Source organism: Microcebus murinus, chromosome 1 (genome assembly GCF_040939455.1).
Source record: "Microcebus murinus isolate Inina chromosome 1, M.murinus_Inina_mat1.0, whole genome shotgun sequence".
Lineage (NCBI taxonomy): Eukaryota > Metazoa > Chordata > Mammalia > Primates > Cheirogaleidae > Microcebus > Microcebus murinus.
In genome coordinates this window covers 80039961-80063590 of record NC_134104.1, presented here as the reverse complement: position 1 = coordinate 80063590, position 23630 = coordinate 80039961, and the positions used below count along the sequence as shown (strand labels likewise).

The 23630-nt window shown below is 36.4% G+C and overlaps 2 protein-coding genes across 5 annotated transcripts in view; one reads left to right on the top strand and one right to left on the bottom strand.

The window, feature by feature from the left end:
- Window positions 1–12797, top strand: part of ATP11B (ATPase phospholipid transporting 11B (putative)) — a 107643-nt gene extending 94846 nt beyond the window's left edge. For 2 of the 4 annotated variants that reach the window (XM_012736972.3, XM_012736971.2), the window contains 2 exons: window positions 7185–7315; window positions 11778–12797. In XM_012736972.3, coding sequence (XP_012592426.1) covers window positions 7185–7287 — 103 coding nt within the window. In that variant the 3' untranslated portion in view covers window positions 7288–7315; window positions 11778–12797. Of the gene's footprint in view, window positions 1–7184; window positions 7316–11777 lie in introns of those variants that run through there. The other 2 variants (XM_076003618.1, XM_012736973.2) reach the window with 2 other exon arrangements.
- An 8021-nt stretch (window positions 12798–20818) lies between these two features.
- On the bottom strand, window positions 20819–22202 carry LOC105855792 (small ribosomal subunit protein eS4, X isoform-like). Its single transcript, XM_012736970.3, has one exon. The coding sequence runs from the start codon at window positions 22130–22132 to the stop codon at window positions 21341–21343; it is 792 nt and encodes a 263-aa protein (XP_012592424.2). The 5' UTR covers window positions 22133–22202; the 3' UTR covers window positions 20819–21340.
- Between the last annotated feature and the right edge of the window lie 1428 nt (window positions 22203–23630).

The following is a 23630-nucleotide window of genomic DNA, read 5'->3' as shown; positions in this document are numbered from 1 at the left end:
GCCTGAGCAAGAACAAGACCCCGTCTCTAGTATAAATAGAAATAAATTAATTGGCCAACAAATATATATATAGAAAAAATTAGCCGGGCTTGGTGGCACATGCCTATAGTCCCAGCTACTCGGGAGGCTGAGGCAGGAGGATTGCTTGAGCCCAGGAGTTTGAGGTTGCTGTGAGCTAGGCTGACGCCATGGCACTCACTCTAGCCTGGGCAACAAAGTGAGACTCTGTCTCAAAAAAAATAAAAAATAAATAATTGTAATAATATATTTATCTTGTGCTTTGCTGTAGAAAGATATTTAATTTTTTAATATGCCCTTCTTGAGCTGCGAGGAAAGCTCATGTGTAGAGCTGCTGGTTAAAGAACAGGAACTGGCCAGGTTTATATTATGCTCTGAATAGTCTACAAAGCAGATAATCTACTCAGGACTTGTCTTCTGTGATAGAAGTTCCCCAAAGGTTCAAGTTCATGTGGATATTTCATAAGAAATGAATCTGGTGCTGCTTTGCTTTAATATGTCCATTAAAATGTACAATATAGCTGAGAATTGGGTTCTTAAAATGTTCTTATTAAATAATAGATGCCATCATTACTTTTGCAAAAGAATGATAAGTGAATTTTTTCCCCTTTATACCGTGTGACATTAAAGTGCCCTTTGCATTAAATTAGGGGTTTTTATCATTTTTCACAGATATTCTTCTTCATCTGAACTACAAACTCCTAGTCATATATTGTTATTTTTGTAACCAGTTGAATAAGTATATTACCAAAACAAAGGGGACTTAGTCCCCTTTGAAACTAGAAATAAGCCAAATTATCTAAAGCTTACCTAATTAATATAATTCTTACCGTATTCTTATTTTTATGGTTTATTTAAGCAACACATTCAGAAATCTCCTCTTGGGAAGTCTCTAAAAGACAGTACAGAAGTATTTTATTTATCTTTGTAACTATCTTTCAAAATTATGGTTTGTTTTACTTAGGGGAAAAGGGAAGAGGGCAGGGAGTTTAGAGGAGCAAATGTTAGCTTGAAGCATATTTTGGAGAAACAGGCCTTGAATAAGATACGCCAGTTATCAAAATGACATCACTAAAGGTCTGTCTCCATTGCAGTTCTGAATAATGTGATGGAGCTATTACTTGTTTTAGGGGTTTCATGATTCTTACCCAAATTTGGAAATCAATAATATTTGATGATTTTTTTATTTCACATTAAAAAGAAAAACATTTTCTTAAACACAAACCTCTTTTTTTTTCATAATTACAGTTGAAGGCTTCTTTAAAGATACCTTCTTTAAGGTTATACAAGGTGCTCACTTTGATTATCCAGTATATAAAACTATTTTGAGGCCAGGCGCAGTGGCTCATGCCTGTAACCCCAGCACTTTGGGATGCTAAAGCCAGAGGATCGCTTGAGCCCAGAAGTTTGAGACAAACCTGATAACATATTGAGACTGTGTCTCTACAAAAAAATTTTAAAAATCAGCTGGGGAGGCTGAGGTAGGAGGACCGCTTGAGCTCCACAGTTCGAGGTTGTGGTGAGCTATGATAGCATCACTGCCCTTTAGCCTGAGCAAAAGAGCAAGACCCTAAGTCTAAAAAATAAATTAAATAATTAATTAATTAAAGCAATTTTAAGGGCAAAAGGCCTAATATGGTTAATAGTTTAATAATTCTTACCTAAACATTAAAAAAACTTTAATTAGAAAGAATGTCATAGGCACAACTAAAAAAAGTTAGAAATTTGAGATAATTTTCTAACATTTATAAGATGTAAGGAAGATTTTAAGATTTTTTTGTTGTTGTTTTTTTGGTTTTTTGAGACAGAGTCTCACTTTGTTGCCCAGGCTAGAGTGAGTGCCGTGGCGTCAGCGTTGATCACAGCAACAACCTCAAACTCCTGGGCTCAAGCAATCCTGCTGCCTTAGCCTCCCGAGTAGCTGGGACTAGAGGCCTGTGCCACCATGCCTGGCTAATTTTTTCTATATATATTAGTTGGCCAATTAATTTCTTTCTATTTATACTAGAGACAGGGTCTCGCTCTTGCGCAGGCTGGTTTCGAACTCTGGACCTCAAGCAATCCGCCTGCCTCGGCCTCCCAAGAGTGCTAGGATTACAGACATGAGCCACTGCGCCCAGCCAAAGATTTTTTTTTTTTTTTTTTTGAGACAGAGTCTCGCTTTGTTGTCCAGGCTAGAGTGAGTGCCATGGCGTCAGCCTAGCTCACAGCAACCTCAAACTCCTGGGCTCGAGCGATCCTTCTGCCTCAGCCTCCCGAGTAGCTGGGACTACAGGCATGAGCCACCATGCCCGGCTAATTTTTTATATATATATCAGTTGGCCAATTAATTTCTTTCTATTTATAGTAGAGACAGGGTCTCGCTCTTGCTCAGGCTGGTTTTGAACTCCTGACCTTGAGCAATCCGCCCGCCTCGGCCTCCCAAGAGCTAGGATTACAGGCGTGAGCCACCGTGCCCGGCCCCAGCCAAAGATTTTAAGATTTAAGGAAGATATTTTGTTAAGCAACAAGAAAAGCTTCTAAGTGTTTACCATTATTGTTAGGAAAATAATGGAAATAAGAGCAGTGAGCTAGAAGTTAGTTCAAAATGCAAGTTCTGTAAAGATGGACATTTTTATTAGCCATGCACAGTCATGTTGAATATACATAGTTGTTTTTCTTGGCAGCCTCACTAGCAATAAATTATGGGATCATTCCTGGAAAGCTAGTGTGGTAGAAAGCAAAGCTTATCAATAAATCAAAACTTCTAGTAAGTTAAAATTTACTTCTTGGTGCCACCAGGTAGAGTTTCACTCCCATTACTATCCTGTATTTCTTTTTTAGTATATAAGTAGTACCCCAAAAAAAGTAAGGATAACCTCCCCTGACTTTGAATACAGTGAGATCTAAATGATCCACTCCATTCCCACCCCCTACTTACACTGGCAGCTGTGGCCAGGGGTAGTCTGGCTAAGCTCCCAGTTCCTGAGTATTGAGATCAAAGATGTGTATATGGGAAAGTAGTACAGCTTGGAGGTTTGCTAGAGAACAAGTATAGCATTTTCTATAGATAGCTCCACAGAAACACAGTTAACCTGCATTCAGTATTTTCAAAGTAGCTAGGGATTTTACCTCTTTAGAGAAAAAAGGAAATAGATTTTATTTAGTTTAAATGGTGATCTGTAGAGGTCATTTCTATATAATATGTTTTACATTTCAAGATGTTTCTTTTCTCTCTTGGATTGTCCATATTTTAATACCTGTCCTTAGATTTTAAAGTGAGAGGTGATGAATGCAAAGCAAGATAATTACTTAAGGTCAGATCCAGACCTAACCTGTACATATCCTATACCGGTATCGACACTCAAATACTGGTGACCTTCTGGATGTCATCTTCAACGAATCCCTGTCAGTTGCTTGAGCAACAGCTTTGAGCAAAGAACATATCATTAAACTAAGAAGTATGAGACAAGATTCCTATTCTCTCCTGTTTAGTTCAGTGTTCCCCAAATAAATGTTGCTAAGGACCAGTTTGTTTTCTTATTTTGTTTTCTTGTTTTTAATTTCCAGTCCATCATGGACCAATACTTTTGGAAATATGATAAATAATGAATTACTAGGGAAATGAAATTTACGAGATATATAAACTAAGCCCCAATTTTAAATATTATTAGATTTACCACTTACAAAAGTATTCTGTCAAATTGCTATAGGATTTTTTAAACTCTTATTCTCACAGACCAGAAATGCATATTTCTTCATGGGCCAAAAACAGTGTGTGTGGATTAACATTGATCCGTGGATCATACTTAGAGTCACACTGGTCTTCTTGCATTGGGGCAGTCATAACAACTACTCCTTACACTTAGGTTAAGTTTGGGCTGAATACACACCACACTTCTGCCCACACACAGTTACTCATTCCTTTCCCTCAGCCTGGAATGCCCTTTTCCCCCATCACCAGCTATTGAAATACCCCCATCCTTTCAAGATGTATTTTAAATGCCATCTTTTGCATCAAATTTTTCATGCCCTCACCAGTACCACCAACGGCTGCATCTGAGCTTCTGTCCTCTTTTCTGCGTAGTCTGCCTCATGCCATAGTTAGCAGATGACAGGGTAGTGGCATGGTAAAAGGGTTTGGGCTCTGGAATCAAAGAAACCAATGATTCAAGCCCAGCTTGAGTGGGTGACCTTATATAAACTCTTAACCTCTTTGTTTCCTCATCTATAAAATGGGGATAATTATGGTACGTGTTCCAAAGAGTTGTTGAAAGTTAAATGAGACAATCCATGAAAAACATATTACAGAGTAACTGGCACATGCATAGTAAGCACTCCATTAATATAACTGCTATTAGTATGTGTTCCTGACTTGTCATCTCTGCCACCTCCTTCTTTAACTTAGTAGATTGAGGGCAATTGGTTGCTATCCCCTGTGGAAACTGGCTCAGTACCTTGCTCAACATATATAAGTTGAATTTAAATGCTTGTGCCATTTAAATGATTCAAATGAGCAGTGGTATAGAATCCAGAGAGAAATAAATTACTCATTGTTGGAGAGGTGAGAGAAGTTTCATGGAGATGATTGGGTATAAACTGAACCTTGGTTTAGGAGTCAGCATTTTGATCCTCATTGGTGGCAGGACCTGACACGTGCCCACGTGAACACTGCCTGGTTGGCTGGAGTGGAGACTGTACAAGAGCACTGGGAAGTAGAGTAGAAAAGACAGCCTAGGGTCAGGTTATAGTGGATCCTCAAGGTTTCTTGGGGTGTTGCACTTTATCCTTTGAGTAGAGAGGAGTGCTAAAGTCCTGGTTGCTGCAAAGGGGAAATTGTAGATTGGGGAAACTGGAGCCCAGGGACCCAAAAAGGAAATGGGGAAACCGATGAAATCCTATTACCTAAACCTGCACTTCTCAAACTATTTCTCGGAGTATTAGTGTTCCCCCTGGTGTTGATTAATGTTACCTGGTTGCAGCGGGGAGAGAGTTCACTGAGAAAACAAGTGGGAGAATTATGATATCTCAAGCACCCCCCCCCAATGGAGACTGACCATTTGTCCTGACTTTTTGACAATGCTTAATATAAAAAGTCTGTTTATGGCCAGGTGTGGTTGGCTCATGCCTGTAATTATAGCACTCTGGGAGGCCAAGGCAGGAGGATAGCATCAGGTAAGGAGTTTGAGACCAGCCTGAGCAACAGTGAGACCAAATCTCTACTAAAAATAGAAAAAATTAGCTGGGGGTGGTGATCATCCCAGCTACTCAGGAGGCTGAGGTAGGAGGATTGCTTGAGCCCAGGAGTTAGAGGGCACAGTGAGCTATGATGATGCCACTGCATTCGAGCCTGGGTGACAGAGCAAGACTCTGTCTCAAAAAAAAAAAAAAAAAGTCTGTTTAGAACTTCATTGGATTAGTGTTTCCCAGACTTGATTGGCCACAGAAATTTTAAGAAACAGTCCACTGGCCAGGCGAGGTGGCTCCCGCCTGTAATCCTAGCACTCTGGGAGGCCGAGGTGGGAGGATCGCTCAAGGTCAGGAGTTCGAACCCAGCCTGAGCAAGAGTAATACCCCCGTCTCTACTAAAAATAGAAAGAAATTAATTTTCCAACTAAAAATATACAGAAAAAATTAGCCGGGCATGGTGGCGCATGCCTGTAGTCTCAGGTACTCGGGAGGCTGAGGCAGAAGGATTGCTTGAGCCCAGGAGTTTGAGGTTGCTGTGAGCTAGGCTGACGCCATGGCACTCTAGCTAGGGCAACAGAGTAAGACTCTATCTCAAAAAAAACTTTAAAAAAAAGAAAAAGAAACAGTGCTCTAAACGTTCCCAAACCAAGAGTATTGTAGTGAAAGAACAAGAAAAATGTGGCTCGCTCTTAGTGTTTAGGAGATCCTAGGACATTGGAGCAAGCAGGCAGTTGCTAGATAGGAACCATGTTCTGTCTCGCACTGTTCGGTGTTGGACAAAATCACTCTGAGCGTGGATCTTGCAGTACATCACCATTTGCTGATGTTCGGAATGCCAGGTTATTCCTGTTCCACCACATCCATCTCTTCTGTCCATTGTGAGCGTCTACACACATGTCCTCTGTTGCCATACCTACACCCAACACATGGTGATTCCCAACCTTTGTGGAAGTGCAGTTTCTAATGAATTTATTTTTTTATTCTCCTTCCATATCTTCAAAAGATTTGTTATACAGGATGTTATATATGTAAAGGAAAGTGAATTAAACTAAGATTTTTTTTAAAACAACAGCCCTTGAGAAATTTGGGAGTACCCTTGACTAGCAAAACCAGGGTTGGGATTCATTGAGCTATGCAGTCATACCATTTCCCTCCCCGCCTCATTTTAGCATAATTAAAATTGTCAGTAGTACTATCTTGCTGGGCCATTTATGCCCGAATTAATATAAATCTTGCATATTTTCAGAAAGTAATTCAATTTCAAATCATAATAGTACTATTCACTTCTTTAATGAATTTTAATCCATGTGCCATCAGTTAACTGTTAAAAATCAGGATGAGCTGATTATGGGCACAGTTGGCACTTAATACTTGTTTAGCAATTTAAGGTAAATGATTTTTTTTTCCAAGAATAATTATGGAGTAGATATATGTACAGTGCTTAGAACCCAGGACATAGTAAACGCTGCATGAAGTGTTTGCTACTGTTGTTGTTATTATTGTGTTATTATTGAAGGTTGGGATTAGGTCCTGTCCGGTTGTTATTTCCCAGCCTTCAAAATAGTCCATACTCCCCTTATCTCAATTGCTAGACATTTTTAAGTGAAATTGTAGAAGCATTTCACCTAAACAAAAACTATGTGAAGAATTAGAATTCATTAAATTTCTGAGTGGTTGACATAAATCATTTTGACCAAAATAAATTATTAAAATGAAATATTAAAAGCCTAAATCTTTGCAGATTTAAATAATATCCAGCTATTTATTTTTATATAATTATTTTACTAGACCTCTCATTTAAGACACAAGGCTTTTAAATGATTTTGTATGATTATACTCTAGTAAATTAAAGCCTTTCATACATTTCCCATATTATAGAAAAATGTATATTTATATACATTACTTTTAGTTTTAAAGTGCTTGTTGTAATTTTTTAATGTTTTTTAGAAGTCCAAATCTATAAATAACTAATTTTTTTTCTGCTTCAACTCTTCCAGCTTACTGAAACAAATGCAGGTATCAAGTGCTTGGACTCCATGTGCTGTTTCCCAGGAGAAACAGCGTGCACATCTGTTAGAAGAATGCTGGAACGAGTTATAGGAAGATGTAGTCCGACCCACATCAGCAGGTGTGAAATTTCTCTAAGTAGCCTTTGCTGCAAATGAGTATCCTATAAACCGGAACAGGATGAACCTGCAGCTGTAGATGCCTAATAAATCGGCAGCTGGTTTTAACCAACTGAAGCAGGAAGTCTGCTATTTATTAGCACTCTTTGGTGGTAGATTTCACTTTGTGAATTTGGGGTAAGAGGTTCTTTCACACACAAAGGAACAGAAAGCACCTTTGAAGAGACTTTTCATCTAATGAACAAAAATTTTGTTTTATAATCTTTCTAAAATGTGAATAGGAGTATGTATATAGTACTCTCTGTTGGTTTGTATAACTTTCTTTTTTAAATTATACCTACATTAATAGTTTCTTTCTTGCCTTTTCTTTGTTTTTTGTCTTTACAAAATAATCTCCATATAACAGTAAAGTCAAAAGGCTTTGCTTTTCTTATTCTTCATGTGTATTTTCTGGTCAGTCACTTGAGACTTTCAGGTATTTATAAACACAAAAGGCTATATTTCTACTCCCCTGCCCCTTCTCGTGTCTGTAATGGAGCTCTGAATTGAGTTGTGATTTTTAAGTTTCTTTTGCTTGGTATTTGTTATCTAATTAAACATTTATAAGTAAGAACAGGCACTTTAAATTATGGATTAGAAGAATCAGCATTTTTGTCCATTCCCAAATCTATTTCTTGAATTAGATTTATTGCAGTGCTTGCTTTTGTGGACCATAACAAAAAAAAATACCATTTTTGGTAAATGCCATTTAAAATTTGTTTAAAGGTGAAATGGATTTATTTCTTAATATATTTCCTCAAGAAAAACACCATTATTTAGGGGATATTAGGGAGTAGAAATAGCTTTTTCTACACATGGTATTACTTAGGTGAATGGTATCATATTCTCAAAATCAAAGCAGCAGTGCACTAGTGTGCATGGAAGGCTGCAGGTGGGCAGGGATAGGTGGGGATTCCCATTGTCCCCAGTGTGCCAGAGACACATGTGCTGTGGCTTGGGAACGACTGGAGGGTACCTGAGGAGAAGGTTATAAGGGGTGTAGGAGGCACTAATCTTATCTACTAACAAAAGAATTTTTGATACTTGGTTAGCTTTGTGTTTCAAAAAATGATGAGTATGATATCATTCATCTATCATAAAATTCAGGTAACTTACTGATGAACTTGTTAGGTCTCACATTATCTTTAGCTATAGCCATGTCTTTATGGTGCAGCATTCTTATGTTAACATAATGTCTATGGTTTCAGTCTCCATTTATTCCAACTTGATTATAACATGTGATCTAAAATATTTCCATAATGCTGTGATATCATTTTGTGGTAATTGCATTTTATGTGAAAGGATTACTATGAGAAATTAAATTTATTGGGACTTTGTTATGACTTCCACAATTGTATTATAAAGTATAGCTCTGTGTCATGTACCTAGGCCAGCAGGTTTTCCAAAGGAAGTTCCAAAAGGACCTAATTTATAATATTACTTTACCCAATGACACAACTTTACTTCACAGAACCAAAATGGGAGTTAGACTAATATACAATAGGAATTTTTAAAATTTCTACTTCAACAGAAATTTCTCTTTAATGACAATATACATTTTATTGATATTTTTAAAAAACTAGAATTAAAATGCTCCCCAAAATTTCTGCTTTATACATATATCCATTGTCTTGATATCAATTATGTAGGTAATATAGACCCCCATATTCTTTACATAGCCATATTTATTATGAATTACCCCTTTTGAACCTGCCCAGGGGGTTATTGAATTTAATTTGGCATGTTCCCTTGAAGGTGGCTATTACCGTCTGTACTTCTTTTCATTTAAAATTATATTGTATTATTTTCTCAGATTTTTTTAATTTTCCTAATAAAATGTTTAACTTAGAAGTTAACCTTATATTTGACAGACTATAAATGCCTTTTCAATTTTGTCCAACATCTCAGGTTATATAATTGGTTACCATTATTTTCTCCCTTTTTTCCTCAGATGAATAATCTAAAAGTCTTTTCAGATCTATTAACTTTTTTCTAGGGGACAAAATCATATAATACGCAGAGAGCTACTTGGTGCTTTTCAAAGGGCTATATGAAAATTGCCATAGATCCATTAACATGATATTTAATATATAATACTAAAAGTCATCTTGATAGGTAGGGGTTTGTTTTTATTTTTTATATATATTTGTGAAATATGTTTGGCATTTCCATTTTTATTTTGGAGCAGCTTATATTCTACATTTCTATTTTATGTCTATTTTAAAAGATAGGGCAAGACTGAGACTGCCATTACATGATATAGAAGCCCTCAGACATTTATTCCATTGACATATTAAGTATAAAAGTAATAGGCATCACTTTAGAAATAGAACTAGGCTGGGCGCAGTGGCTCACGCCTGTAATCCTAGCTGTCTGGGAGGCTGACTCCGGAGGATCACTCAAGGGTCAGGAGTCTGAAACCAGCCTGAGCAAGAGCGAGACCCCATCTCTACTAAAAAAAAAAAGAAATTAATTGGTCAACTAAAAATATTTAGAAAAAATTAGCTGGGCATGGTGGCACATGCCTGTAGTCCCAGCTATTTGGGAGGCTGAGGCAGGAAGATGGCTTGGGCCCTGGAGTTTGAGGTTGCTGTGAGCTAGGCTAATGCCACAGCACTCTAGCCCGGGCAACAAAGTGAGACTCTGTCTCAACAAAAAAGAAAGAAAGAAATAGAGCTAGTGCTTTTCATATGACAGATTTCTTTGCTTATTAAATTTTTGCCATCCAGGCACAAAAATTCTACCTGCATTTTATTAATCGATGTTGTTAATGGAGTATCCCTATTGCAAGCTCAGTTTCAAAGGGAGCATCATGGTGCTATTATGTATAAAGGATATGCCATGTTGTACCCTAAAGAGCTGTATTTCAGCAATAAATCATTTTCTGTGTGTGTATGTTACTAATAGTTACTTTATCATAATCAAAACTATCTTTTAAATAGACAGAAATTAATAGTATGTTCAGGTGTTGAATGCTCTGTCAAAAATCATATTTAACCTAAATGCACGTGTGTGCTGTGAAAAGTTAAAAAATAAAGGAAACTTCAATAATATTCTTCTTTGTAAGCAATGGTTGGAAAGAAAAAAAACTAATATAAAATATTGGCAGTTTGGAATTGGACATTTTACTCCAGGTAATTTAGGTGTTGATAGTTATGTTATAGTTAAAAGTTATAGTTAAAAGCATACTTTTTCCCCCATAAATACTTTTAGAAATTTCTATATTCTCATTTTATTCATTTTTCTAGAAATACCAGGTGCCAGACACAGTTCTAGATGCTAGAGTAACAATAGGGAACAAACTCTTCCTTAAACTAAATAGATACTATTCAAACTTTTCTGGGGACTAGTAAAATTAGAAACTGCTATAGTTGCTGCTCGTTTTTTTCTTTGCCAATTTTATAGAGTTTCAAGATTCCAAACTTCATTATGGCTGTGCTCACTTAATAATTGATTTAAACTTGAACTGCATACAAACTTAGAGTCTCTTGGAAACACAAGATATATTATAAAGGTGAATTGGGGTCATTTTAAATGCTATCTTCCTCTAACATCTTTGTTTATCAAAGGTGGGAACCCTGGCAAAAGTTACATAAAAATGTCTTTCTTGTTAAATGCTTTTAGTCTCGTAAGAAAAGCCACCTTTCACTTGGTAATCCTAATGTTGTCCTTGAACTAGGTTAGTCTATTTTAAGCATAGCAGGCTACTTTTGGTCTTGAGTTATTTTAGCTTAAATTAACTCAAGCTAATTTAAGTTTACAGCTGCAAATAAAGTGTTATGTAATGAATTGCTTAAGGGCCTTATCATTCAGACCGCAGTTAACTTCTCCAGGCCCAGTAGAGGATCTTAGTTCTTAGTTAAGTGAAAACGATAGTGACCTACAGGTGTCTTTGATACCTTTTGAATAAACTATTTGCTACATTCAAGCTAATTATGCTAAAGTCTTTAGAATAGAATTTATAGCTGAAAAGAAATGAACAATAATATGAACATACTACTATTCCATTCCAAAGCTTTGGGTGAGTGGGATTTTTTTTTTATTTCTGTAAACTTAACTTTTCAGTAAAATGGGATATATGTAACTCTTAATAACGTACTTATTTCTTATTAAATTATTAAGATTTTTAAAGCAGCTTATGCTTTACTACATATAAAAATTATTTTAATGCTATAATGAATGTCTGAATTTTGGCTAATATTTTTATATGATGACTAGAGCATTATTTTCCCCACGTTTTTGTATAATGTATAAATAGAATGGGCACTCAGTATAAAGAACTTCTCTTTAGCATTTAAAAATAAATCAATCAGTGATGATTTTAAAACTCAATTTGCATTTTGGTCCTAAGTTTTAGAGGGTAATTTTTTCTCAATTGAAACATAGGTTCTGGTGAGCCAAACTTTTCTCTTATTGTTACTTTAGATCATGGAGTGCATCGGATCCTTTCTATACCAACGACAGGAGCATCTTGACCCTCTCCACAATGGACTCATCTACTTGTTAAAGGGGCAGTAGTACTTTGTGGGAGCCATTCCACTTCCTTTCCTAAAATTCAGTGTGATCATCCTGTTAATGGCCACACTAGCTCTGAAATTACTTCCTGAAATCTTTGGAGTAGTTCATACACACTCAGAGTTAGATGGCAAACAAGCAGAAAGCATTAACAGGAGCCCCTTAATTTGAATCTGAACATGTTAAAATTTGTGAATCAAGAGACATTTTTCATCTCTTTGTCTGGTTTGTCCCTTGTGTTTATGGGCCTCCTAATGGCATTTCAGCCTGTTGCTGAGGCCACTATATTTTAATGTCAAGGTAAAAAAGAGATAAATCCTAGTTATGTGTATTTTTTAGTATTAGCTCTTCTATTTAAATCTGCTTCTGTAAATTATGCTGAAAGTCTGCCTTGAGAATTCTATTTTTTTATTAGAGTTATATTTGAAGCTTTTCATGGGAAAAGTTAATGTGAATAATAAGGAATTTTGGTCCCTCAGTGACCTGTATTGTTAATTCGTTAATGTTTTCTAAGTTCACAGAGCGAATTAGGTGAATAATTTCCAACCATTATTTACTGCAGTATGGGTAGTAAATTTATACCAATACCAAATTTCTCTAACTGTACTGTAATGCAACCTGTAAAGCTAGCCATATAAATACAAAGGGTATATCATATCTTATCTATAAATCAGGAATTAGGTCCATTCACCAAATTTCAAATTGATCTGTACTGATATTTTTGTGACACAATATGAAGAATCTATTGTGGATAAATTAGATACCTTAGCATATTATTAATGTCTTTATCATTGGATCTTTTGCATGCTTTAATCCAGTTAATATATTTAAATTTGCTTCTTTTCTCTTTATCTGAAGGCTCTGTTTATAGTATTTTATGACAATGTTGTGAAGTTCAACTATATCAATAAAAAACAAGTTTGGACAGTATTTAAATATTGCAAATACTTTTAATTATACAAATCAAAATATTATGGGTAACTAAATTAATAAAAAGAAAATAACCTCTTTCTGTGACCAACTTAGAATTGCTCTTGCCTTTCTGTAAGGTAGCATAAAGGATTTTAGTTAAGAATCTTGTTGTTTTTAGGCTAGCATATGTTATCTAAGTTACCACAGTAAAGTAAATTCTGCCTAGAGTCCCATTATAAGGTATAACGTCAGGCATGGCTGTGGAATGTAAATGAAACAAAGTCTAAAATGCTAAGTTTTTATCAGATAATGGCAACAATAAATTAAAATGAATGCTAAAAATGATTATTCAGGTATATGTTACCTTAATTAACTCATTGTACTTCAAAACTTAATTTCCATCCCAAATTTTTCATATAGGTTCAATCTTGTCATTTGTTAAAAAGTGATGTTAAGATTTAGAAATGATTAAGAACTATTACCCAGCTATAAGCAAATAATGATTATATACAAATATATTTAAAAGTACAAGGCCGGGCGCGGTGGCTCACGCCTGTAATCCTAGCACTTTGGGAGGCCAAGACGGGCGGATTGCTCAAGGTCAGGAGTTCGAAACCAGCCTGAGCGAGACCTCATCTCTACCAAAAATAGAAATAAATTAATTGACCAACTAAAAATATATATATATACAAAAAATTAGCCGGGCATGGTGGCGCATGCCTGTAGTCCCAGCTACCAGGGAGGCTGAGGCAGTAGGATTGCTGAGCCCAGGAGTTTGAGGTTGCTGTGAGCTAGGCTGACGCCACAGCACTCACTCTAGCCTGGGCAACAAAGTGAGACTCTATCTCCAAAAAAAAAAAAAAAATTATAAGAAAAACAGTTAATGAGGTTTTGCCAAATTTTTCCTTGAAAATATAATTCCTTTTTGGAGATTTATTGTGCAGCTCTTCACTCCTTTCCCATTTCATGAATACAAAACTTCTGGAATTGGGCTGGTAGGGAAAGAATAGTAGAGACAAGAATTAAGGCTTTACCTTTGCTTACTAGTAAACTATTTTCTTAACATTTCTCTGTTTCGATATGCAAGGATATTAAGTTATTACTTTCAGGCTAAATATTAATTTTCAAAAATAACCCTTCTTTAACTTAGAAATTCCAGAGTTAGGTTTAAGAAGATCTGTTTTTCTGATAATACATTAAAGAGGTAATACAGTGTACAGTGTATACACTCACCAACTCATGTTCCAGAAAAGGAAATACTGCAGAAATATTCAGTAGAGTAATTTAATGGAGGATAATATGGAATTTGCTTTCTCATAGAATGTCTTATAAAATGTACACATAACAAATTGATATTCAGTAGCCTTGCATTACCTCTTATGGTGTTTATTTGCCATCCCATAAACTACTAACACTAGAGAAGGACTACAAAGTCATCAATAGTCTGTGACCAACTGCAGCAAAACAGGAGCAGCAGTTAGCCTACATGGTGCTTAACGGGTGATTGATGTAATTTTCTGCACTCACCATTTGAAGTTAAAAGCTTTATATATATAAAAAAAAAGTAAATGGCATCCACTGGTGTGCTCATCCTATTCTGTGTTCAAAACCTTCATTTTTAAAGGAAGATTATCTTGTAATTTTATGAAGAATTTTATTCTATTTATTTAAGAAAGTAACAATGTAGTCTATAATCTTTCAGTAGTTTTCTAAAGCTAATATTCATATTGTAAAACCATTACTACATAACCAATAATCACAAGAAAAGTTTCCCCCTTTGCATATTTCTTCAAAATTCTTTGGAAAGTATGATGTTGATAGTTACTCTTATCTTGCCCAAACCAGAGCAAGATGCTAAATGTGTTATTGCTAGTTAATTAGTGTTCTCAAATCTACTTGCCTCACTGGCCTGCCTTTGCCTAGTCTGCGGCTGTAGCCTGAAGATAGTGGCAAGCACCAAGTCAGGTTTCAAAATTGCCCATCAGCTGCGTTAGGTGACTCGGCACCAGCACCCTGCCTCAGCTTCAGTAAGCATCGGCTCACCCTGGGAGGAATAGAGTGTGGGCCAGGGAGAACTATGGCTACCAAGGTTTGCTGTGAGTTGAGAAAAGGAGAGAATTTACATCTAAATTTTCTAACTGCCCTCCTCCTTGGGTCTGAAGCTTTAAGATGTGCAAAGGCATCCAGACCTGACCCAAACCCAGGCACTATCCTAGGCAGGAAATTAAACAGAGGCAAATCACCTTGTTAGGAAATACCTGCATTCAGCCTATTATTAATACCAGGACTTAGGTCATTTCTACTGCAGAAGATTGTGAAATTGAACTTGTCTGATAGCTTGAGACTCCTGGTAAACAGGAGTCAAGGCCACTAACAATTTGACAGTTCACAGCTGAAAGTGTTTAAAATATGCTAACTCTGAAAATCTCTTGGAAGCTGGGGGAAAAAAATCTTCATTGTTTGTGTTTTTCCTGTAAAGATAAATTTGGGGTATGGTATAAGCAGGTATTAATAAAACTAACACACCAAAGAGTTACATAAAATATGTTTTATTAATTTTGGTCCCCATTTATAGACATTTTTATTTCTATCTTGAAATGAGTTATATATTTTCATAAAAGTAAAACATTATTAAAGTGCTGTTTTACATGAAATGAGTGATATTCCTTAAAAAAAAAGATCATAATGATATGTTTGTAATCATGGTTATTGTTAGATTTTTATGAGATATGAGTATCTGGAAATATTGTAGCAATACTCAGTTTAAAATTTTGGACCTCAGACACTGTGGCTGTCTAATGTAATCCTTTAAAAATTCTCTGCATTGTCAGTAAGTGTAGTATACCTATTGTACAGCTCTCAGTAATTTTTTTAATGTTTATGAAGCTATATTTATCAAATAAAAATTTTCATACAAAATTAAGTGTCTCTCCATTATTTAAGCATTTTAAGCCTCTTTCTGCTCACCACAACCAGCACTGCTAAACTTGTTTCAAGTTAAATTTTATTATATTTACTCTCCATTATAGTACAGAAATATCATTTATGCTTTTCCCTGCCTGCGGTTTTTAAAAGTGTAATTCTTTGATTACCCAGGTTTTATAGATTATTAGTACAACTCCTCAAAAAGGGTCTGATAGAAATGTACCAACTGTAAAGACAAACATACTTCAACTGGAAATTGCATCATTCATGAAGGTCAGCCAAGAGCACTTGTAAATTTGGAAATGCCCTTGTTCATATAAAATAAATGCTGTTTAAAAATATATAACTGATCCAATATATAGTTATATATAAAATTTCCAATTTCCCAATGACAGTCATTCCTAAAGCTTCCTCGGTTGCCAGTTAGAACATATGTAATTGTTTAATCTACATTTATTTCAAAAGTGAAGCTGTTGTCTTAGCCCAGATGTTAGTATTTGCAGAGGTTTATAATGCATGATTTATATACTGTATTTCTGAAATGAAATAAGAATATGATCCTGGACAAATCAATTTATCTAGGCATCTCTTATTGTATTTAAAAAGGAGTTTTGGCGGGGCGAGGTGGCTCACGCCTGTAATCCTAGCTCTCTGGGAGGCCGAGGCGCCTCTGGCGGATTGCTCGAGGTCAGGAGTTCAAAACCAGCCTGAGCAAGAGCAAGACCCCGTCTCTACTATAAATAGAAATTAATTGGCCAAGTGATATATATATATATATGTAAAAAAATTAGCCAGGCATGGTGGCACATGCCTGTAGTCCCAGCTACTCGGGAGGCTGAGGCAGTAGGATTGCTTGAGCCCCGGTGTTTGAGGTTGCTGTGAGCTAGGCTGACGCCACGGCACTCACTCTAGCCTGGACAACAAAGTGAGACTCTGTCTCAAAAAAAAAAAAAGGCAGTTTTATGGGCCGGGTGTGGTGGCTTATGCCTGTAATCCTAGCACTCTGGGAGGCCGAGGCGGGCAAATTGCTCGAGGTCAGAAGTTCGAAACCAGCCTGAGCAAGAGCTAGACCCCGTCTCTAATATAAACAGAAAGAAATTAATTGGCCAACTAATATATATAGAAAAAATTAGCCGGGCATGGTGACGCATGCCTGTGGTCCCAGCTACTCAGGAGGCTGAGGCAGGAGGATTGCTTGAGCCCAGGTATTTGAGGTTGCTGTGAGCTAGGCTGACGCCACGGCACTCACTCTAGCCTGGGCAACAAAGCGAGACTGTCTCAAAAAAAAAAAAAGAAGTTTTATGTTTAGACTATCTTTAGGGTGATTTCTTTCTTTAACTTCTAATGCACAGCAAGTAGAACATGATGAATAATGAGTAAGAAATTCAGGACCAGAAAAAGCTTTCATTAGAAACATTTCACCAGGAAATTAGTGAATTTAAAAACAATTCAAGTTTTTACATTGAAGACCTAACTGAATCAAAGGGCAAGGCTGTTTGATGTAAATGGAGGTAAGTCACACATCTCTCTGTGAACAACTCTTTTTCATAATTTTTAAGGTAAAATTATTTGTATTCAGATATAATTTCTAGACAGTAAAATGCATAGATCTTAGGATTATAGTTCAATCACTTTTGATAAATCTATACACCTGTGTAACCCTTACACCAATCCATAAAGAATCCTTCCATCATCAGAGAATGTTCCCTTTGCAGTGAATTCATTCCCCCTTTCCTGTTCCAACAACTATTTTTTCTGACTTCTATTGTCATATATTAGCTGTGCCTGTTCTTGTTTTACATAAATGGAATTATACAATGTGTTTACTTTTGTATCAGGCTCTGTTACTCTACTTGTCTATGTGTCTGACCTGTCCATAAGATTCATCCGTGTTGTAATGTGTATCCATAGTTTATTTCTTTTTGCTACTCAGCAGTGTTCCATTGCATGAATATACCATGATTTGTTTATCCTTTCTCCTCTTTATGGAAATCTGGGTTTTTTACAATTTGTGGCTATTGTAAATAAGTTATGAACATCCTTTGTGGACTTATTTTTTAATTTTTGAAATAACTAGGAGTAGAATTGTAGGGTCATGGAGTAGGCACATGTTTAACTTTGTAAGAAACTGCGAGAAAGTTTTCTTAAGTGTTTACATACAGTTTTACACTCCCACCAGCAATGATAAGAGTTCCATTTCCAAATCCTTGCCAACATTTGGTGTTGTCCGTCTTTTTAATTTTCACCATTCTCATAATAGATGTGAAATATCTCACTATGATTTTAATTTGCATGATGACTGATGATGTACCTTTTCATAAGCTTATTGGTGGTTTATCATTTTTCTAAAATAATCTACTCAAGTCTCTGGCCATTTTTTTATTAGACTACTTATTACTGAATCATAGGAATCCTGGAAGTCCTTCATCAGATTTATGTATTGCTAGCATTTTCCCCCAATCTGTGGCTTGCCTGTATATTTTCTTAATTGTGACTCTGGGGAACAGAATGTTTTATTTTGATGAAGTGCAATTTTTTTTTCTTTTATGGTTAAGTTCTTTTTGTGTCTTCTAAAAACTCCTTGGTGACCCCAAGGTCATGAGGATATTTTCCTGTGTTTCTTCTGAAAGCGTTATACTCTTAACTTTTATGTTTCAGTCATCTCAAATTCATCTATGTGTGATGTGAGGCAAAGAATAAGGATCTTCCTTCCCCCCAACCCTCCATAAGGTTGTATGTTTGGTTTAGCTCCATTTATTGAAAATAATCTCTTCCTCCTTTGAATTAGTATGGTACCTTTGTTTAAAATTAATTGACTATGTAAGTATGGGTCTATTTCTGGATTCTGTTCTGTTCTATTCATTTATCTTTGCACTAATAGCACACTGCCTTGATTACTATGGCTTTATAGTTTGCTTTGAGTTGAAGTTGCCAAGATTGTTTGGCTATCCTAGGTCATTTGTATTTCCATATAAATTTTGAAATCAGTTGATCAATTTCTCAAAACCCAAAAACCTGATGTGGTTTTGATTTGTATTGCTCTAATCTATAGATCAATCTAGAAAGAATGGACAGCTTAACAATATTGAGTCCTCCAATCCGTGAACATGGTATATCTCTCCATTTATTTTGTCTCAGTGATGTTTTGTAGACTTCAGTGTAGACATCTGGCAAATCCCTTGATAAAGTCCTAAATTTTGTATGGTTTTTGATGTTATTGTAAGTGGAATTATTTTAGAATTCATTTTCCAGTTACTCAACTAGAACACAGAAATATAATTAATTTTGTATGCATTTCTGAAATGAAATAAATAATATGATCCCAGACAAATCAAGTTTGACTTTGTAACCTATAACCTTGCTAAATGTACTCACTTGTGCTAGTAGGGTTTTCCCCCTTTTTAATAAAGAATCCTTTGGGTTTTCATATACACAATCATGTCATCTAAGAACAAGTTTTAGTTTTTGCCTTTCCAATCTTTGCCTTTGCCTTTCCTCTCTTGTTACTGCCCTGTCAAACTGGCTAGTACTTCTGGTACAGTGTTAAATAAGCATGGTGAGAGAACCACGAATAGATGTTGAATTTTGAAAAATGCTTTTTCTTCATTTACTGAGATGATGTTTTAATTTTTTAAATTTGGTAATAGAGTTAATTATTTGGTTGATTTTTCAAATATTAAACCAACTTTGCATTCCTGAAATAAATCTCACTTGCTTATGATGTGTTATCCTTTTGTATTTTGCTGTTTGATTTGTTAATACTGTATTAGGGTTTTTTGTAGCTATGCTTATGGAGGAAATCATTCTGTAATTTCCTTATAATGTTCTTGGCAGCTTTTAGTATTAGGGTTATTCTGGCCTTGTAAAATGATTTGGGAAGTGTTCCCTCCTTCCCTATTTTCTGGAAGACTTTATGATAAGGTTGGTATTATTTCTTCTTTTAATATTTTGAAGAATCCCATCATTTAAGTCATGTAGGCCTAGAGCTTTTTATTTGTGGGAAAGTTTTAGATTTCACATTCAATTTCTGAAACATACAGGGCTAGTCAATTTCCTTTTTATTTATTTATTTAAATAGATTTAGGGAATATATGTGGCTTTTTGTTACTTGGATGAATTGGATAATGAAGATGTCTAGGCTTTTAATATACCCATCACCCAAATAGTGTACGGTGTATCCAATAGATAATTTTTCATCCTGTACTCCCTCCCACCCTTCTCCAATGTTCATTATGTTGCTCTGGATGACTATGCATACTCATTGTTTAGCTCACACTTATAAGTAAGAACATGTGGTATTTGGTTTTTGTTCTTGGGTTACTTCACTTAGAATAATGGCCTCTAGTTCCATCCAAGTGACTGAAAAAGACATTATTTCATCCTTTTTTGATGGCTGTGTGTATTCCACGGTATGTGTGGGTTTCTGTGTTTGTGTACACACACCACATTTTCTTTATCCACTCATCAGTTGATGAGCACTTAGGTTGATTCCACATCTTTGCAATCATGAACTATGCTGTGATAAACATATAGGTGCAGATGTCTTTTTTATAAAAATGACTTCTTTTCCTTTGGGTGGCCCCCCTAGTAGTGGGATTGCTGGATTTAATCTTAGATCTATTTTTAGTTCTTTGAAAAATCTCCATACTGTTTTCCAAACAGGTTGTACAAATTTGCATTCCCTCAACAATAGATAAGCACTCCCTTTTCACCACATGGACACCAGCATCCATCGTTTTGGGGGTTTTTTTGTTGGGTTTTTTTTTTTTTTTTTTTTGAGACAGAGTCTCACTCTGCTGCCCCGGCTAGAGTGCCATGGCATCAGCCTAGCTCACAGCAACCTCAAACTTCTGGGCTCAAGCAATCCTGCTGCCTCAGCCTCCCAAGTAGCTGGGACTACAGGCATGCGCCACCATGCCTGGCTAATTTTTTCTATATATATATATAAATTGGCCAATTAATTTCTATTTTTGGTAGAGATGGGGTCTGGCTCTTGCTCAGGCTGGTTTCAAACTCCTGACCTTGAGCGATCCTCCCGCCTCAGCCTCCCAGAGTGCTAGGATTACAGGCGTGAGCCACCTCGTAGGGCCACATCCATTGTTTTTTGACTTGTTAATAATGGCCATTCTGCCAGGGGTAAGGTGGTATCTCATTGTGGTTTTAATTTGCATTTCCTTAATGATTAGTGATGTTGAGCATGTTTTCATACATCTGTTGGCCATTTGTTTCTCCTTTGGAAAATGTCTGTTTATATCTTTTGTTCAATTTTTAATGGGGTTATTTGTTTTTTTCTTGCTGATTTGTTTGAGTTCCATGTAGATTCTGGATATTAGGCCTTTGCCAGGTGTATAGCTTGCAAATATTTTCTCCCATTTTGTAAGTTATCGATTTACTATGTTGATTGTTTCTTATACTGTGCAGAAGCCTTTTAATTTAATTAAGTCCCACTTATTTATTTTTGTTTTTGCTGAATTTGCTTTGGGGGGGATCTTAGTATGAATTCTTACATAGGCCAATGTCAAGGATAGTTATTCCTTGGTTTTCTTCTACTGTTTTTTTTTTTTTTCCACACTGTAATATCTTTAATTGAGTACAAATAACTTTTTAACATGTTATTATGTTACATGGAGACCATTTCACCGGCTGCTCTGTTTGGCTGCCAGTTTCTTATCCCTCTCTTCAGCAATGGTGAGGCGGATACCTTTTCCTCGAGGAAGAGAAATCCATGGTTTGTTGCCTTTGCCAATAATGAAAATGTTGGAGAGGCGAATGGCAAAGCTGTTGCCATTGGCATCTTTCACGTGAACCACATCAAAAGACCCGGGATGTCTTTCTCTGTTGGTGATCACACCAGTTCTTCCCAGGTTAGCACCTCCCGTCACCATACATAGGTTACCAATGTCAAACTTGATGAAATCAGTAATCTTGCCAGTCTCCAAATCAATCTGAATGGTGTCATTCACTTTGATGAGTGGATCAGGGTAGCGGATAGTGCGAGCATCATGAGTCACCAGATGAGGGATTCCTTTTGTGCCCACAAAGATTTTTCTCACTTTGCACAACTTGTACTTGGCCTCCTCGGGTGTGATACGATGAACAGCAAAGCGACCCTTGGTGTCATAAATCAGACAGAAATTCTCTCCAGTCTTGTCAATGCTGATGACATCCATAAATCCAGCAGGGTAGGTTATATCATTTCGGACCTTGCCGTCAATTTTAATGAAGCACTGCATGCAGATCTTCTTCACTTCATCTCCTGTCAGGGCATACTTAAGCCTGTTTCTTAGGAAAATGGTGAGTGGGAGACACTCTCTCAGCTTGTGGGGACTGGTGGATGGACGAGGAGCAAACACATTGGTCAGCTTATCCAGCATCCAATGCTTTGGAGCTGCTACACACTTCAGATGCTTCTTGGGACCGCGGGCCATGGCTGTGCTAAGCACGGAAAGAGCTGCTTCTACTGTTTTTATGGATTCAAGTCTTACATTTAAGTCTTTAGTCAATCTTAATTTTTTATTTTTTGAGACACAGTCTCGCTTTGTTGCCCAGGCTAGAGTGAGTGCCGTGGCGTTAGCCTAGCTCGCAGCAACCTCAATCTCCTGGGCTCAAGCAATCCTGCTGCCTCAGCCTCCCGAGTAGCTGGGACTACAGGCATGCACCACCATGCCCAGCTAATTTTTTCTATATATATATTAGTTGGCCAATTAATTTCTTTCTATTTTTATAGTAGAGACGGGGTCTGGCTCTTGCTCAGGCTGGTTTTGAACTCCTGACCTCGAGCAATCCGCCCGCCTTGGCCTCCCAGAATGCTAGGATTACAGGCCTGAGCCACTGAGCCCGGCCTCAAGTTAATTTTTATCTATGGTGAGAGACAGGGATCCAGTTTCATTCTTCTGCATTAGGCTATCCAATTTTCCTATCACCATTTATTTAATAGGGTGTTTTTTCCCCAGTGTATGCTTTTGTCTTCTTTGCCAAAGATCAGTTGATTGTAGATATATGGATTTATTTATTCTGGGTCCTGTTCCTTTGGTCTGTGTCTACTTTTATACCAGTACCATGCTATTTTGGTTACTATTGCCTTGTAGTATAATTTGAAATTGGGTAATGCGATGCCTCCAGATTTGTTCTTTTTGCTTAGGATGGGTTTAGCTATTTGGGCTCTTTTTGGTTCCATATGAATTTTAGGGTTGTCTTTTCTAATTTTGTGGAAAATGAGAAGTTAGTATTTTGATAGGAATTGCATTGAATCTGTAGATTACAGTGGGGCACATGGACATTTTAACAATATTGATTCTTCCAATCCATGAACATGGCATGCTTTTCCATTTGTTTTTGCCTTCTGTGATTTCTTTCATCAGTGTTTTGTGGTTCTCCTTGTAGAGATCTTTCAGCTTATTGGTGAAGTATATTCTAAGGTATTTTAATTTTTCTATAGCTATTATAAATGGGATTGAGTCCTTGATTTGATTCTCAGCTTGGTTGGTATTAGTGTATAGAAATTCTACTGATTTGTGTATGTTGATTTTGTAATCTAAGACTTTAATGAATTCATTTATCAATTCTAGGAGTCTTTTGGAGGGGTCTTTAGGGTTGTCTAGATGTAAGATCATATCATCAGCAAATAGGGATAGTTTTACTTCCCCTTTTCTGATTTAGATGCCCTTTATTTCTTTCTCTTGCTTGATTGCTCTGGCTAGGACTTCCTGTAATATGTTGAATTGGAGGAATGAAAGTGGGCATACTTGCCTTGTTCCAGTTCTTAGGGGAAATGCTTTCATCTTTTCACCATTCAGTATGATGTTGGCTGTGGGTTTTTTATATATATGGCTTTTATTATTTTGAGGACTGTTCCTTCTATGCCTAGTTTGTTGAGGGTTGTTGTATTTTGTCAAATTCTTTTTCTGCATCTATTGAGATGATCAT

Coding starts and splice junctions, on each gene's coding strand:
- LOC105855792 (XM_012736970.3), bottom strand. CDS start 22,132: ATGGCCCGCGGTCCCAAGAAGCATCTGAAGTGTGTAGCAGCTCCAAAG.